Here is a 17,027-nt window from a genome sequence, read left to right on the forward strand (position 1 = left end):
AAGCTTGCCATACAAATTGCATGTGCGCTCATTTACAGCGAAAAGAAAAACGATTATGAAGGAGGAAATGGTTGGGGAGACTCATCCCCAAACTTCCAGCTGCCCTATATGTTGCTCTCTCATAGGATGTAGGTCATCGCCGATGTTATTTTCAGTCAACACACATTTCACACGGCAGGATTTCGATTTGCCGACAGGTCCAGATATCTAGCATGCCAAATATCTCAAGGGTGTGATTCTCTCAGATCGCGTTTTTGATAATTCACACTGTGTGATTGTCACTTGCGTGCACGAGCACCGATCTGCCTGTGATTTCGGGGACTTGTCTGTGATTTCTCAAAACCTGTTGGCGAGTCAAAATCAGGGCTAAAATCGTGCAGTCTGAATTTGGCTTTAAATCAACATAATAATATTTATTTATTTATTTACTTTTAACGCCATTTCAGCATCTATGGCCATATTCATGGCAATAACTGGTTAATCTATATAATCAATTTGACATGTCCAATTCACCTAACCTGCATGTTTTTGGACTGTGGGGAAAAAACCTGCATACCCCAAAGTAAACCTACGGAAGAACATGCAAATTCAACACAGAAAGACCTCCTGACCTAGCCAGGGAGCCGCCCCAAAACATAATAGTAAAACTAATTATATACAAAGGATTGCTCCAACTTCAATGGGTGCTGACGTAAAAACTCACCAACTAGCATCTCATACAGGAAAACCCCCACAGACCACCAGTCACACTCTCGGCCATATAAACCATCTCCTCCCTGTGACTTCAGTACCTCTGGAGAAATGTAGTCTGGAGTTCCTACTGCCGTGTCACATCGTACCATACCATCCTGAAAGGAGACAACGAGAAGTTCAGCTCCAGAATGGAATGCGAACCAGAACCGACGGACTGTACAATCTGACTTACCTTGTTCATTTTCATGCAGGTCCCAAAGTCAGCCAGCTTCAGGTGGCCTGATTTGTCTAATAACATGTTGTCAGGCTTTACATCCCTGTGACAAACATAAGCATGCAATATTTTATTTCAAGCAATTTCTTTATCATTTCAAGTGAAATGTAGGGACGGTTAATGTGTGAAGGAGACCTGTGAATAAAGCCCATAGAATGGATGCCGTCCAGTGCCAGCACCACCTCAGCAGTGTAAAAACGTGCCCACTTCTCTGGCACGTCATAATTGCTCATGAGGTTGACCAGGTCACCGCCCGGCATATACTCCATCACCATGTAGAGGTAGCGGTTATCTTGGAATGCATAAAACAGCTGGGAAAACACAAAACAATTAATGGATAAATTAATAATAATTAGACAAATAGGGTACAACATTGACAACACAGATGGTGGCTGGTATTCATACCTGTACTACCCAATTACTATTGGCAAAGGCCATAATATCTCTCTCTTCCCAGAAGAAAGCGGAGTCCGACCTCTTGATCATCTCAAACTTGCTGAGCAGCTTCATGGCGTATACTTTCTTTGTGGCTTTGTGCCTCACCTATAAAACACAAAAAGAGAGAAGACCTTTAGGCCAAGCTTAGCATTAGTAAACAAAAGCAAATATTAAAGGGATTATAGAGTCATCTGGTCATCCGTGCCAACGAATCCCGCTCACTACCTCTTGAATCACCTTTGTTTATTTCACAGTAACAGCCATACTTTTTTTCATTTTTTCATCAAAAATTGTAGGATATGATAGAAAACAAGCGTTAAAAACAAGCCAAAAATTGCGGAAAACAAGAACGTTAAATAAAATATACAAGCACTCACCAGTTGTACTTCCCCAAATGCCCCTCTGCCTATGACCTTTACCACTTCATAATCATCTGCTTTCATACGAAGCTGTCGAATTTTGCTGATTGTGTCCTTATCTAAAGGCAAGTACACATTCAAAGTGATCAACTGCATTGAATGAGGGTAAATTCACTTATTCACTGAATGTGAGCATGTTTTGATAAAAAAACAAAAAAAAACAATGGCATTATCGCTAAAAACAATATTTTCCCCACGCATATCAACCTTAACAATTATAAATAAACCTTGTTTAAAATGTACTTTTGGGGCCAATTTACTGAAGTCTCACCCTGGGATGCTTTTATTAAAGGAGAAAACAATATTAAAGGAGAAAAAAAACAATATGTTAAAACACTATTTTTGTTTAAAGGGGATTTTTTAAGACGTAAAATAAATATTTGGTGTAGCCAGAGTACATATGTGTACATACGTGACCCAATTACAGCACTTAAACATTGAAAAATTCAGATTTTTATGATATGTCCCCTTTAAAAAAGAATTTAAGCATACCTCGTCTTCACAAACAGTTTATATTTTAAATAAGTATTTCATAATTAAATATTAGTGATGCACCAAAATTCTGGGTCGAAACAGAAACGAAAATTCTGGATGCACTTGGCCGAAAACCAAAACCGGAAAAATATAAAGTTTTTGTATAATTGTATTAAAGGAACAGTATGTAGGATTGTGGCCAAAACTGGTATTGCAATCACAAAACTTGTGGCTAAAACTGGTACTGCAATCACAAACTGGTGGCCAATACACAAAATGACAACATACATCAGTTGGGGGCTGCAACTCCACTTTTTAAATGACAATATTCTGGCCAGACCACTGTTGTGAGTGATATAAATATTTGAAATGAAAATGATTTCTTAATGTCTAGTGAAATATCAGGGCCATTTTATGATTCATCGATATATTTTTTTTATATACTGTTCCTTTAATATTAGACTTTTTAATTTAATTAATTTAATGAATCTGAGTCGGTCGACAAACTAACAACTACAAACCAATAAAATAAACAAACTTATTTTGAAAGTAACACACCAAAATTAAATATAAATAAAACTAAAAAATAAATATTCTTCATTTTTTTATATGCAACAGAATTAAATTTACCAGATTTTTATCTAAATTATTTAAAACTATTATATGCAAAACAATAGTAATGCAGCAACTCAGCAGCCTTGTTAATACTACGTTAAATTAAGATACACAATCATTTTGATGAAAACAACAGGCAAGACACTGAGCCTCTGTTCTGGTTATGTCAACAAGCTTAAAATGGGCTTCAGTGACATCAGCACCTGCACCATGTCTGTACAGCGCGAGTTACGCACCTGTGCACTTCATCATCAGTTACTGACAAACTATATTTGATAGTCCGTTGAATTTCAGAGGTGGACTTGAACTTGAGTGGAGATTCATTAAAGTGCAATGGCACATCACACAGAACTTGTGTGTCTCTTTAAGTAGAGGAGAACTGGGGCGAAAATAAAGCGGGACGCAAGTAACAAAGTGATTTTCTTTAGCATGCAACCCTTGACAGAGCTGACAAATATCACGTTATTTCCTCACCGTTTTGCTGGAAAAAGGAAAAGGGTTTTGCTAGGTTGGGAAAGCTGTTTTCAACCATGATAAGTAAATTCCTACGCGTTGTGTTTCTGGTGATTTTTGAGAGGCATTATAATTACAAATTATAAATTACAAAAGATTTTCATATCAAGAAAAAAAAGAACACTATGTGAAGTACATAAATGGAACACTGGTTTAGCACATTTTTATCAAACTTTTAGCTCACAAGCTGTGATTAACCTGAAAGATTTTCTGATAAAGGTTTAAATTTCATTAAATTCTGGGGAGATCTGTAGTTAAGCATCTGCATCTCATTTAAAAACATAATAGATGAGAGAGAGTGAAAGATAGAGAGAGTGAGAGAGATAGAGAATGAGAAAGATAGAGAGAGTGAGAGTGAGAACATTGTGAGAATATATTTAGCTAAACTCTGTTAAAACCCACAGAGGACTCTCATGGCTTTATCGAACATAACAACTCAGCTTCCCCCAGGGATGGATAACATTCAGTCAAATTTGGTCATTGCTGAGCAATAGGTATTTTTTCTTTGTATGGGTTGAATTTGGCACAAGTGTGTGTATGTATGCGATAGGAGAAATCCAAGATCAACAGATTTAAAAATACAGTGGAGAAATCATTAAAACACGAATATCCGAGTATTACATTAATAAAGCGAAGATAATAACTGAACAGAACCTCAGATGCTAAGACTGTAAAGATCTCTAACGGTATTTGGAGAAAACATTACATTTACATAAACATTTCAGGGGGAATGGAAACTTTTAGTCATATTAAATGTGGTAGAGAACGGCACTGCTGGTAAGTTTTGATAAAAATAAGATATAGTTAAAAAAAAATGTTCAAGCCTTTTTGTGCCAATATTCAATATCAGTTAGGGTTGTGCCGATATAAAAAAAACAGAAAAAACAACAAATGTGTATAAACTGTGAAGTTGTGGTAGAATAGACACATTAAACATAAAAGATACCCAAACAAAGCCATCTATTATTAAACGAAGGTTAAAATCTTTAACACAAGGTTAAGTAGATTTTGCATTTTCTGACAAAAAGGAGCTTGTAACAGGTATTGATGCAGTATAGACCCTGTAACACATGATGCAAAGTCTATTTTATGTAGTTATATAGCTGCCAAGGTCTGCTAGGCTTTTCCTAAGGTGTACTGAGTGGTAGATATGAAGAGTTTGGTTCCAAAACGCAATCAATTAATTTTGACTAATTTTGTGTTTTCTATACCAAGAAAGTGACAAGATGAAAACCACTATTTTCTGTTACAAACTCTCACATAGCATCTTTCGTTATAATAACAACATTAAAAATTAAAATCCATAATTTGATTTTCAAAGATTTATTATAAAAATTAATAATTTTGTTCTGCAAAATGCAATAAATTCATGACAAGTTATATTTTTTAATGCTATAAATCTATTGAATCAATATATAAATGTGCATTCATCTATGCATATTTATTGAATTCTGCAGAGTAGGAAGACTGGCGTTAATGGTGTTTTGGGGAAAAAGGGAGAAAAGATGACAGAATAACACGGCGGATATCGGATTTTGCGCAAAATGAAGAATTTACTTTTTAATACTGTAGTACTGTAACTAAATTTATCACCGTTACTGTTTATCACGTTTTGGAACCAAACTCCTTATATACTGGTCCAAATCAAAAGAACCTAACTTAAGCCCGGGATACACTGCACGATTATTGGCTGTCCCAGACGAAAGATTGCCATCGTGAAACTATCGTCGCGATTTCTGTGATCGTGGCTCTCCATCGGTGGTCCTATGTCGTACAGTTAGAGAGGTTCAAAGACGGCCGTTTTCCAGGTCTTGCGTGCAAAGATAGCCTACGATAGTTTTCTGACAGTGTCAGAAATTCGGCATGATCACCACACAGTGTGTTTGCTGCTACGACCTGCGCGCCAGTATTTGTTTACCACGAGCGCATGCTGGTGACGTTGCGCAACGTGTGACGCTGCTGCCAAAGCTTCCGTGTCATCGTCGTACAGTCTACATGCCTCTAGTACACGAGTTTAAACGATCCATGTCGCACAGTGTGATAAGGTAATGATCTTATAAGAGAACAAAAATCGTGCAGTGTATTCCGGGCTTTACAAGTCTTAAGTCTATTTTGTTTTTTGTTTTTTCAGGGGGACCTTGCGTTCCTTCATCAAATTAAAGCAATTTAAATAATTTGCTCATTTTTATCACACACACACACAAAAGCACACCTTTCTTCATAGACTGTACAATTAGAGGTATTATTCCTGTCCCATGCACAAATGGTGGTAGATAGTTAAAAAGTCTGATAGACGGCATGAAAATCAAACAAAACCACACAACATAATGCCCTCCCACCTTCTGACGTAACATTACTATCAGAGAAAGAGAGAGAAAGAGGGAGAGAGGGGGGGGGGGTCATGTGGAATATAACATGCGGGTCACCATGCAGTCCTGAAAGCCCTTTTGTTGAGCGAATACCAGGACTGACAAAATGGTGCCTGACTGAGGGTACTGACCCAAAAACAACCTCCACCCACAATAAAGCAGGCCGAAAGTGTTTTGATATATCACTGAACTGATGAACATGAAAGACACTTTCAGACGGGAGAGATCCAGACAAAACTCTAGACAAAATACTTATATCTGTTTAAGAAGTTATCAATGCTTTTGTTTTTCCTCAAGGCTGGAAAATCAAGGTCGTAGACCAGAGCATCCAAACTGTCCTAGAAAACAAGAAAATATAAATATATGTTAGACGACAATATTAGTTAGTTAATTTTGTGTGTTATGATGGTCTAACTGCACTGTGATCATTTTAACACTGTTGCACAGAGGTCGGGTCATGATCTGGCTTGTTTATTCAAAACCTTTGAAGCTTTATTTAACTTTTTAGTAAATCTGGCAAGACAAGGAATTTAGTTTTAAAAAATTGGCAAAAATTGCTGCTCTGCAGCCTGTATGGAAATAAATAAATAAAACTGAGATTTCAGGAAATATGGCATGTTCAAAACTAATGTTAAAACAATTTTGTGCAAAAATTCATAACTCAAGCAATTCATAATTTGACTTCAAAGTGACGTTAACAGCAATATTTAAAAAATCCATGCACAAGCAAACCCTAGCAAATTCTACATTACCAGAGAAAAATACAATAGTGGAGAAAAAACAAGAGCTACAGACAAAATGTAAAGAAAGTTTATGACAAAAGTACACTGAACATTTCAATAGTAAAGCAATGCAATTTTTATCCGAAAACAAATCAGATTTATGCTGGAACTCTGGGTAACCACAATGGCTTGCTAAAATCTCTGGCTTGTCTTGATCGCTTTGATAAACTATTATAAAGGCGGGGTGTGTGATTTTTGAAAATCACTTTGGAAATGGATGTCGGGCCGAGTACCAAAACAAACTTCTAGCCAGTTAGGGGCGTGTCTACTAACCGAAATCGTTGCCTGGGTTGGGGTCTATCAAAAGACGGTTCAGATTCTATTGGGTAAGGGGCGTGTTCGTTTAGGTGATTTCAAATATCAACATTGGCTTTCAGAGATCATGCACCCAACCTTTAAGGTCATTTTCTCAAAGAGCCTTTTACCAAAAGCTACCATTTGTTGGCATTTGTGTTCTGCCTGTCAGGCATGTTTAGAAAAACGACTTTAAAGTCTTAAGTCACATCTCTCAAGCTCGGATTAAACATTTCTTTGACATTCAGCCAGAAACAGAAAAAAACAGTAATCTATGTAACATGATAATGGCTAACTTACTGTAAAAAGTTAAAGTTGGATTAATTAAAAAAATTACTTTAATAAGTAACTTAAAAAGTACAAATTTTAGTTGGAAATGTTTAAATATTTAAGGTGTTACCAATAAAAGTAATTTTTAACTTTTTAACTTTAAATGAGAATATTTATGTTTATAAAATTAAAATTTAAAAGGTGTTACCAATTTAAGTCATTTTCTAAGTTGTTCCAACTTTTACTACTTTGGTCTCTTATTTTATTACAAAGCAACAAATTCAATCTCACACGGGCCATGTTGTTTACACCTGGTATTATGATGCGTTTTGGTCGACCGAATCACAAGTGGACGATGCTAATTACAGGTGTAAATGTGGTGTGAAATGTTTCCAGTTCAAAGAGGTTGGATTTGCCCACAGTCAATCCCTTGAACATGAGTCTTTGTCCATACACAGTCAGCACAGACAGAAAAATAAAATCTAAAATCACTAATTTTACATGACACAGGGCTTAGCCAATTATAGCAGAGGTGATAAAAAGGTCAATAAATATAATAATGATTATAATAAATAAATAATAATAGAGTTCTAAAATTGTACAAATAATATACTTTACATCTACACATCCCCCTCAATTATTCACTCTTATGAATCTGCATACAGGACTATTTAAAGACCAATGACAATTTAGCCAGGTTAGCAGTGACATCAATGGGATAAATCTTAATCTACTGTAATCCTGGATGTGTCAGTCACTCCTGAGAAGCAGTTCAAGCGTGCTGTGTGGTCACTCAAATGAGGCTTGGCCTCATGTATAGTGTAGTGTCTAAATCATGTGATCTAATTTGTTTGAAGATGTAGGACAGGCCCAACACACAAAAGGAACGTTTCCGTGTGACTTTCTGGAGCTATGACATCCAATAATGTTCCTAAAGAAAAAAATATATATTTGCCAATACTGCTTGAGAAGTGAGAGAGAATAATGAGAATAAGACAACAACATACAGTTCTGATCAATACCTTATATTAATGCCAATAGAAACAAAATATATTTTGACCAATCAAATATCTTTTAATAATACAACTACTTAGTAAAGTGACACACCACTCAAAAAGAATGACTTGAAGTTGAATAATTTATAACGTAGCATAAACAACGTATGGCGAGTTACTAAGCCTATCAAGTATCTTGTGTGTTAGCATGTGTTAGTTCTTCACATAGGTTGTTATATGTGCATTTAAAACTGCTTTAGTAATACTGAAAAGGTTCAGTTAGCAGAAGACCCCAGTGAAACTGTGGTCTGACTTAGTACAAAAGACCCTTTTGATGACTCAATACCTTATAGTGTGAGTCACGAGTGTCTCGCACCCCATGCAGTAAAAGACAGAGGAGAACATATGGTCAAAGTGGTTTCTCACAACGGATCTTATTAACAAACCACAAACAGAATATGCTGGTCGAATGAAAATCAGGTAGGGCTGCAAGTCATATTTAGGCTACATTTACACGACAACGATGCAGGAACAAACAAAAAAACGTTTTATCTTTGCATTTTTTTTTAATTTTCACATACAATGAGGTCAAAAAGATCAGCATTTTCACAGATCTGCGAAACGACTAAAAATGCTGCATTATGCGTGCCAGGCTAGCAGTTGCCAATGTGACTTTGTAAAGAAACAATACATGCACATATGCATTTTTCTACAGAGAGATAAATACAAACATTCAAAGTCGCAAACGCATTGAACAGTTTTGTTTAGACACACGATCAGGTAGAGATTTTACATGACTAGAGACAGTTTCATTGGACACACGCGCTGTGTTGCGGTTACATGCCTGAACCGAGGTCAACTTACGGTCTGTATTTTTTTAGAGCCCCACAGATTTATCGATTTGCCGATTTTATTGGCCGATATGAGCTTGTCACAGATAAGTCAAGCGGTGTATTCACGACTTTTTTACACCTGGTATTAAGTCGTTTGGCCATAGTTCACGTACAATCTGAGCAATTTCGCATTTATTATCGGGGACGTATCGACTGCGATACGGCCCAGCTCGTCAGTGAACTATGGCTTTGTGTAGTAAATGCCGCTCCATCTGAAATCAGCTAATGGCGATTTACTTCTAATCAAGGAACCGGCTTCACTGACGAGATGTGCATGATATCGCATGCAAATTATCGCCCATCCCTACATTGTATACATTAATTTTATACAGTAATGTTAGCTTAGTGTAATAGTTAAAGGATTAGTCAATTTTCTTTAAAAAAAAATCCAGATAATTTGCACCATGTCATCCAAAATGTTGATGTCTTTCTTTGTTCAGTCGAGAAGAAATTATGTTTTTTGAGCAAAACATTCCAGGATTTTTCTCATTTTAATGGACTTTAAAGGACCGCAACACTTTACAGTTTTAATGCATTTTAAAATGGCAGTTTCAAAGGACTCTAAACGATCCCAAAGGAGGCATAAGGGTCTTATCTAGTGAAACAATTGTCATTTTGACAAGAAAAATAAAAAATATGCACTTTTAAACCACAATTTCTCGTCTATTTCCGGTCCTGTGACGCGCCAGCGCGACCTCACGTAATTGCGTAATGCCGTGGAAAGGTCACGTGTTACATATATGAAATGCACATTTGCGGACCATTTTAAACAATAAACTGACACAAAGTCATCATTAATTAGTATCATTCGACATAAAACAACGTCGGAATGGTCCTCTTTCTCCACACTTTCAACACTGGGGTGTAGTTTCGCATACGTCCTCCGTGACCTCTTAATGTGATGACGTATTGCGTGAGGTCGCGCTGGCGCGTCACATGACCAGAGATAGACGAGAAGTTGTGTTTTAAAAGTGCATATTTTTTATTTTTCTTGTCAAAAATGACAATCGTTTCACTAGATAAGACACTTATGCCTCATTTGGGATCGTTTAGAGTCCAATGAAACTGCAATTTTAAACTGCATTAAAATAAGTGTTGGGGTCCATTAAAAGGTCAATTTTTCCTCAAAAAACATAAATTCAACTACTCTTAAAGGACTTTGTTGTTATTGATTCAATGTGGAAGTCTACCGGAACTGGTTTAGTGCACATAAGCCGTTTGTTTATGTTGTTGCTGCTGAAAACCATCTATAAAGCAACCCTGGAATATAAAGCGACACAATTTTGTAAACTTGTTTGAGAAGTGATAAACTCAATATTTTGAGCAGCACAAACACAGTTCTGAAGGGCAACATTGTTGTTTTAGTTATATGGAGAATATACTCTTAAAGCATAGTAAAAACACCACATACACATAATAAACAATAATAAAAACTTGATTTTCACCACAAGGGGACCTTAATAGCAATTTGGCTTATTTTGTTACTTTAATCAAAGCTGTTTTCTGTATTTCTTTTCAAATGTGACTTTTTCAGGCTCTTGTAAATAAATGAAGTATGAACATTAAACAGTAGGACTGGGTCTATCCAGCTACCTCAGGACTATGAGAAACAAAGTTTCAAGTTGAGCATAACACTTCCCAAAATGTAACCACAACACACTTCATATTGCTACTTTGATGACTTGTACACTTCATAAAACAGCTAATTGCGACTCTGTTTGGAGTACACAAGCTATTATCATCATTTACTTTGTCCAATGTATCCCAATATACATTACCAAGTTACCTTATTTGCATTGGCCTAAAATACTATTTAGATAATCGATTGTTTCAAGAAACGTAATTCTAACATTGCTTACTAAATTGAGCATGTATCTGTTTTTGCAATCCTAACACTGTTTTCTTTACAATTCCCAAGTAAGGCTGAAGTATATCAGGCTTATCAGATATCTGCAAGCTAAAACTACAAACAATGATACAGATATAGTATATCAGCAACAACAATAGACAAACAATTTCAGCATAGTCAACAACAATAGTGAAAGCTTATCTTCCAACATCAAGCGAATCCCGGATGCATTTTTTCACGTACTACTGCACAGATGAATTTTATTGGTATGACAGCATAGTCTAAGTGTAAGTGTAAGTACATGACATGTTTTCATTGCTTTAATAGTAAACTACTGGAATACTTTATATACTGCAAGGTGAAATAACTCAAGCAATCACTTCAGGTCTTGCATAAAAACAATTCACAACAAAGTCTCTGCTCCAATCCCATAAGCTTGTGCTGGTAATAACACAGCTCTCCATTCAGCAATGCACGTTTGCATAACATCCTGCCACAGAGAACTCTGGACGGCCACAGTCGCATTCCGCAGCAGGACGGTACACGTCAGAGAGCTATTTTAAGAATGTGGCCAAACAGGCTCTCAACAAAGTGGGGGGAAAAGACGGCCAAGTCCACAGTCAAAAAGTGAGCCTTGTGGTAATTAACACCCTTGAGTAAAGACTCCACAACTGTGAACGTCAGAGAAGGGGACAGGACGGAAATGTTTGGATCATGTAGGGTTCTCTTGTCTTGTACGAGCATATCAGCAGAGAAGCATGGAGACTGGGAACGGTTTGTAAAACAGGCCAAAAGCCAAGAACATAACAAAGAGTGAATGCAAACAGACCCGGCTCCCATTCGGTTTTTAACCTCTGTAGTAACCTCAGCAATTACAGCTTTGACGTTAATTATGTACAAACATCTCCACAAATGTGGCCACTAAGTCTAGTTCTTGGTTAAATCAGGTCTCATAAACAAGTGACTTAATAGTTAAAGCAAAAGTGCAAATAAAGATACTGGAACTTTAAGAGGAAAAGTTATAAAAGTGTTTCTGTAGCTCACTGTAAAAATTATATCAAATTAACACATCTTTTTATGTTACTTTAACTTAACAAATGATGTTAAACAATTTCAACTTGTTTTTTAAGTTATGTCAACTAGGAATGTTAAAAATTAATTGAATTAAATCGATAAAACTTAACGATTGTCGAAAAGCAAGCACATACAGCCGGTGAAAAAGTGAAAGAAGCGCGCAGAAGTTAAACTGGCCACGATCACAATGATCCTCGATGCCAAACACACACCTGGGCTTTTTAACATCATGCGAGTCAAGGCTGGCTGCTAACGCAACGAAATGGCATCAGCAGTGGATCTGATAGGGTCCGATACAGATAATGCAAATACTGGGATACTGAAAGCAAAGACACTCAAAACACCAACTACATTGAGTCATTTTACAATCCCACTAGCATGTTATTTAGACAAAATAAAATATTTAATTCGCGTGAGGAAGCTGGCGTTTTTAAACACACTTTTATGTCATTGGGTATATGCCACTGCTGTAAATGCTTATTGCACTATTACAGTTAACGGTTATTCGATTTATTTATTGATCGTTACTTTAAACAATCATCGAATATGGGAAATTGCATAAATTGACATCCCTAATGTCAACTATAAAAAAATAATAAAATATTAGGTTGAATTGACTTACATTACAAAGTTCTTTTAAAGAGCACGTATTATCCGATTCACAATTTTAAATTTCCTTTGGTGTGTAAGTGTGTATTAGTACATGTTAACCATGGGCGTAGATTTAGGGTGGGACGCTAGGGACATGTCCTTAGCAATATTCAGGGAAGACTGAATTGTCCCTAGCAATAATTTCGACCAAACAATTAATCTGTATTTATATATAACCACTGATGTCCGTCTTATTCTTGTGTTTTCTATTTTTTACTTATTATATATTTTTTTCAGGAATCATTTAAATGAGTTTAGAAATCTTTTGCAATCCCGTTCTGTAAAAATAACGCTCTATGTGGTACACAAACGGTTAACAGCTTTCGTTCTCTACAATGCCCGCCCCCGTAACTCACATCGCTAATATGATTGGCTTTGCATTTCTTTAGTCCCGCCTCTCTAACTCACATTGCTAATATGATTGGATTAGCATTTCTTTAAGTCCCGCCTCTATAACTCACTTTATGAAGGCTTGTCTTTACTCGCTACGTGTGATAGGATGGTTTCACTTTGTACAAAGCGCCAAAGTTCACTCAACAAGACGCGCATGATTATTCGGGCTACAGGTAAGTGAGGAAGAAAGTATTATTATACCCACTGTAACTGTTTCATGCACAAAAAAAGTTGTGTCACATAATGATTCAAGGACAGTGTTTTCACCAATACACGCCAATCCCATGTTAACCTGAGGAGTTGCAAACTTGTGTCAACCTTTTATGGGGTGGCAAGGTTATTTAGGGGGTCCCTAATCCATGAAAGAAAATAACCCCAACATGGTAAAAACATGAATTCATGTCATGATTGCTGAATACTTAAATTACTGCACTGTGGTCATTACTTGCACAGATGTAGACATAATGTAAGGTTGCATTTTAAACTTTTTCACACTGATTAACTGTCTGTTAGTGAAAAGAAGATATAATGTGAACTACAGAAACGTTAATAAACGTTGTTCAGGAAACAGCATGATATACATACCTCCTTCAACACTGGGATTTTTTGGCAAAATTAAATTAAGAATTAAATATTAATTGCATATTCTTCAATGTTATAAAGTAAATATAGATTCATATATGTTACAAAGTGATTTTCTTTTTTTTTTACAAAGACTTAAACAGTTACTGTTTATTAGGCTCTAGAACATAACGAATTGTTTATTATAGTACATTCAATTTGGGATGGCACCGGGGGTGGCGAGTCAGATGTCACTGAGAAAAGTGCATACTGAGTTGTCTGTTGTTTATGTCAAGTAAACGGTGATAAACAGTTTTTGCAATGCAACCATTTTATTTATGTCCCCACCAATGCCAGGATCAAACCTACGCCCTTGATGTTAACGATATGCAAAAGGTACCCAAAGTAAACAATGACGCAAGTTATCATCTCCAACTTAAATCTCCTTTCTTGGACTACAACAAACACACGGATTGTAGGCAACTGTTTACTTCCTGTCTGTTGACGTGGACATGACAGTCATTATCATAATTCTGCCTGCTTTTGTATCACAGCCTGTGAGTAGTCTATGTTTTCATATTTAAAAAATTTACTACTGAATAAACCATGATTCAAACACAAGTTTTGAGCAATGTAGAGTAGCACTTGTTGTTCGTCGTTTCTACGATCACAAATGCAGACATGGCTTTAATGTTTTAGTAACCCTTACCTTACCAATATGTTACGTTTTGCTCGATCGATCAGCTTGGTCATCTGCATTTTTTTTGATCAGATTCGGCTCGTATCGATAAGGTAGTAAAGGCGATATTAACTCCTGATAGCATTGCATTGGAAGCTAATCTTCAAAATACAGTAAAGAGCACCACATTTCCGGCTGACGTGAGAAGTATTCAGGTATTTAATCACAACGTACAGGTTATCTGGCCAAACGGAGGACACTACAGTTATCTTGGCCACGCATCACCGCATATCACTAGCGGATATCCGAAAATGGGTAAAGAGGCAGGACGTGGTTGAAGCTCACGGTCACAGTTATCACGAAGGGCAAAATTAGCTATACAGACCAAAAAAAAAATTTGTACCAGGCTTAAACATATTATTTTCTACTGTTATGTTGGCCATTTTAACATGGAGGTCTATGGGAATTGGATTTGGAGCCAGCCTCTAGCGGCCAGTCGATGAATTGCAGTTTAAATCACTTCCGTATTGGCTTAATCTGAGAGATCGGAAGGTTGCCACTCGTGCCAAATGCATAAATCTAAATGTATTGCAATTATCAACAAAAGTGAAAGTAAAATAAAAAGGGAAGCATCCAAAGGAATAACTAAAACATCAGTGGTAAAGCTACAATTCCGTAAGAGACTATTTGCACTTCGTAAATAATGTGACCGAAATCAGGGTCGATTTAAAGCGTAGACTGTCTCCGGCATAAAAGCAGACAACACTGTCTCCCGAGCAGAACCTTGAGCCAAGGGCCTTCATTTAGATCTCAAACTTCCCTCAGCTACTGCATAATCAGTGGGAGAGGCTCTGGAAAAACATACCATCTGGAACTTGACTAAACAATCTTCAGCCGCTGCAGTGTGAAACAATAATTACGTACGAATAACTGTGTTATTGTGAATGGCTAAAAATCACAAAATAGCGTAAACACTGCTAACGTCAACATTTTCTTAATTAGCTAAATGAAGTCATGTGTACAATGATCACATGGTATGTGAAGGAAATTACACGTAAATGAAAGCAACTGTGTCAATGAACTTGACTCCCTGAGAGAACTTGCTCCTGAATTAACATTCTTTATTAGTGTTTGAATGTCATTATTATTAAACACTCACATTATTAACTTCACTAGTAACTCAAAGTCAATGAGGGGACTAATAGATTGATTAAAATGCTGTTCTGGGAACAGCAATGGATGCTGATCTAAAAACATGTCTTACTTGTGCAAATAACCTGAACCTGAAAGTCCATCCAGTTTTGAGTTTAGACAGAGACTGCAATGCAAAACAGTTAATGCTATTTTACTTTATTTACTACATCTAGTGGAGATCCTGACTAACTTTTTTAGTCACTTTGAATAATTGTTCAGCAATTTTTGACAGACTTCACACATACCTTAAGTTCCCTTTAGGGGATGAAAGGTCTAAATAAGCCATAGCAACAACAGAAACAAATATGAAGACCTTCCAAGAAGGTCTACGTGGGAGTGCTGGTAAAGACAGTATTATCAAGTACACAGTGAGCCACATATAGGCTCAAAGATTAGGCAAAAGTGATGAGTGATGACATCAGCCTCAAAGTCAGCATAACAATGCAGGTCTGACAATACATAATGCCAAACTCATCAGTTAACAGTTACATCACTTTGATTAATTTTGGTTTTGTTAAGTTGTGCCTATTATAAAACTAAATTTTAATACACTGTCAAAAATAAAGGTACAAAGCTGTCACTGGGGCAGAACCCTTTAAAAAAGGTCCTAATATGTACCATTTAGGTACAAACATGTATCTTTGAACTGCCAATATGTACATTTGAAGTACTACTACGGTATGCACTTTTTGGGTACAAAGGTGTACCTTTTTAAAAGGGACCTGTCCCAGGGATAACTTTTGTACCTTTATTTCTGAGAGTGTTCCCGATGCCTGAATTACATACAAAATAATTACCCACCCAAATCTGTGAGAGAATGCAAAAGCATTAGGGCCCGACTGATTTATCGTTTTGCCAATTTTATCGGCCGATATGAGCCTGTCATAGATTTCTTGATGCAGCAGATATGCTGCTGAATCTGATATAAAAGAACACAGATAAAATGCTTGTAAATTAAGTAAGTATTTGTTTGTAGTGGTCAACCGATATTGCCAAAGCCAATTTATCGGCTAATATTTTTATTATCGACATCAGCCGATAAATCTTTCCGTTTGGCCGACAGATTCTCCAGTTGGGTCACATTAGCGCATTAGCATTGTGTTTAAAAAAAATACAATGGAGCCCAGCAACCCACAGACCGATTGGTGCACGACACCAAAGCACCGTGAGACCAACCCAAGAGCAACTGCAGGGCTCGAAATTGCGACCATTTTGATCGCATATGCGTCCGAAATTTAATCTGTGCGACCTTAAAATATATTTGGGAGCATTTGTGCGACTGCCCATTTTGTTGTGACGCGAGTTGATTGTGATCCTGCGTGCTGGCGCTGTCCCAGGTTCAGTGTTCTCTCCAACGATACATAACCAATCAAATGTCACCATTAAGTTCTTGCGTTTAATGAAGACCGCAGATTGGCTAATATGAGCGTCAGTCATTCCTTGTTGCTGTGAAGCGCGGAAATGTGAAAAGACGAACGCGTCGCGAGCATGACGAGAGCGAGCCGATTACAGCCAAGGTTATTACTGTATTTTTTGACGACGATCCGGATTCAAATGTAACTCCACCATCGGAAAATACGAGTTGACGTTAAACCTT

General features: G+C 36.8%; 1 protein-coding gene across 4 annotated transcripts in view; it reads right to left on the bottom strand.

Moving 5' to 3' along the window:
• rock1 (Rho-associated, coiled-coil containing protein kinase 1) overlaps positions 1 to 17,027 on the bottom strand; it is a 70,194-nt gene that overhangs the window by 29,535 nt on the left and 23,632 nt on the right. For all 4 annotated transcript variants that reach the window (XM_073854775.1, XM_073854768.1, XM_073854766.1 and 1 more), the window contains exons 2-7: positions 6,047 to 6,133; positions 1,783 to 1,878; positions 1,373 to 1,510; positions 1,103 to 1,278; positions 926 to 1,010; positions 704 to 848 (exon numbers count right to left, since the gene is read on the bottom strand). In XM_073854775.1, coding sequence (XP_073710876.1) covers positions 704 to 848; positions 926 to 1,010; positions 1,103 to 1,278; positions 1,373 to 1,510; positions 1,783 to 1,878; positions 6,047 to 6,133 — 727 coding nt within the window. The remainder of the gene's footprint in view (positions 1 to 703; positions 849 to 925; positions 1,011 to 1,102; positions 1,279 to 1,372; positions 1,511 to 1,782; positions 1,879 to 6,046; positions 6,134 to 17,027) is intronic.

This window comes from Misgurnus anguillicaudatus, chromosome 2, assembly GCF_027580225.2.
Source record: "Misgurnus anguillicaudatus chromosome 2, ASM2758022v2, whole genome shotgun sequence".
Classification (NCBI taxonomy): Eukaryota; Metazoa; Chordata; class Actinopteri; order Cypriniformes; family Cobitidae; genus Misgurnus; species Misgurnus anguillicaudatus.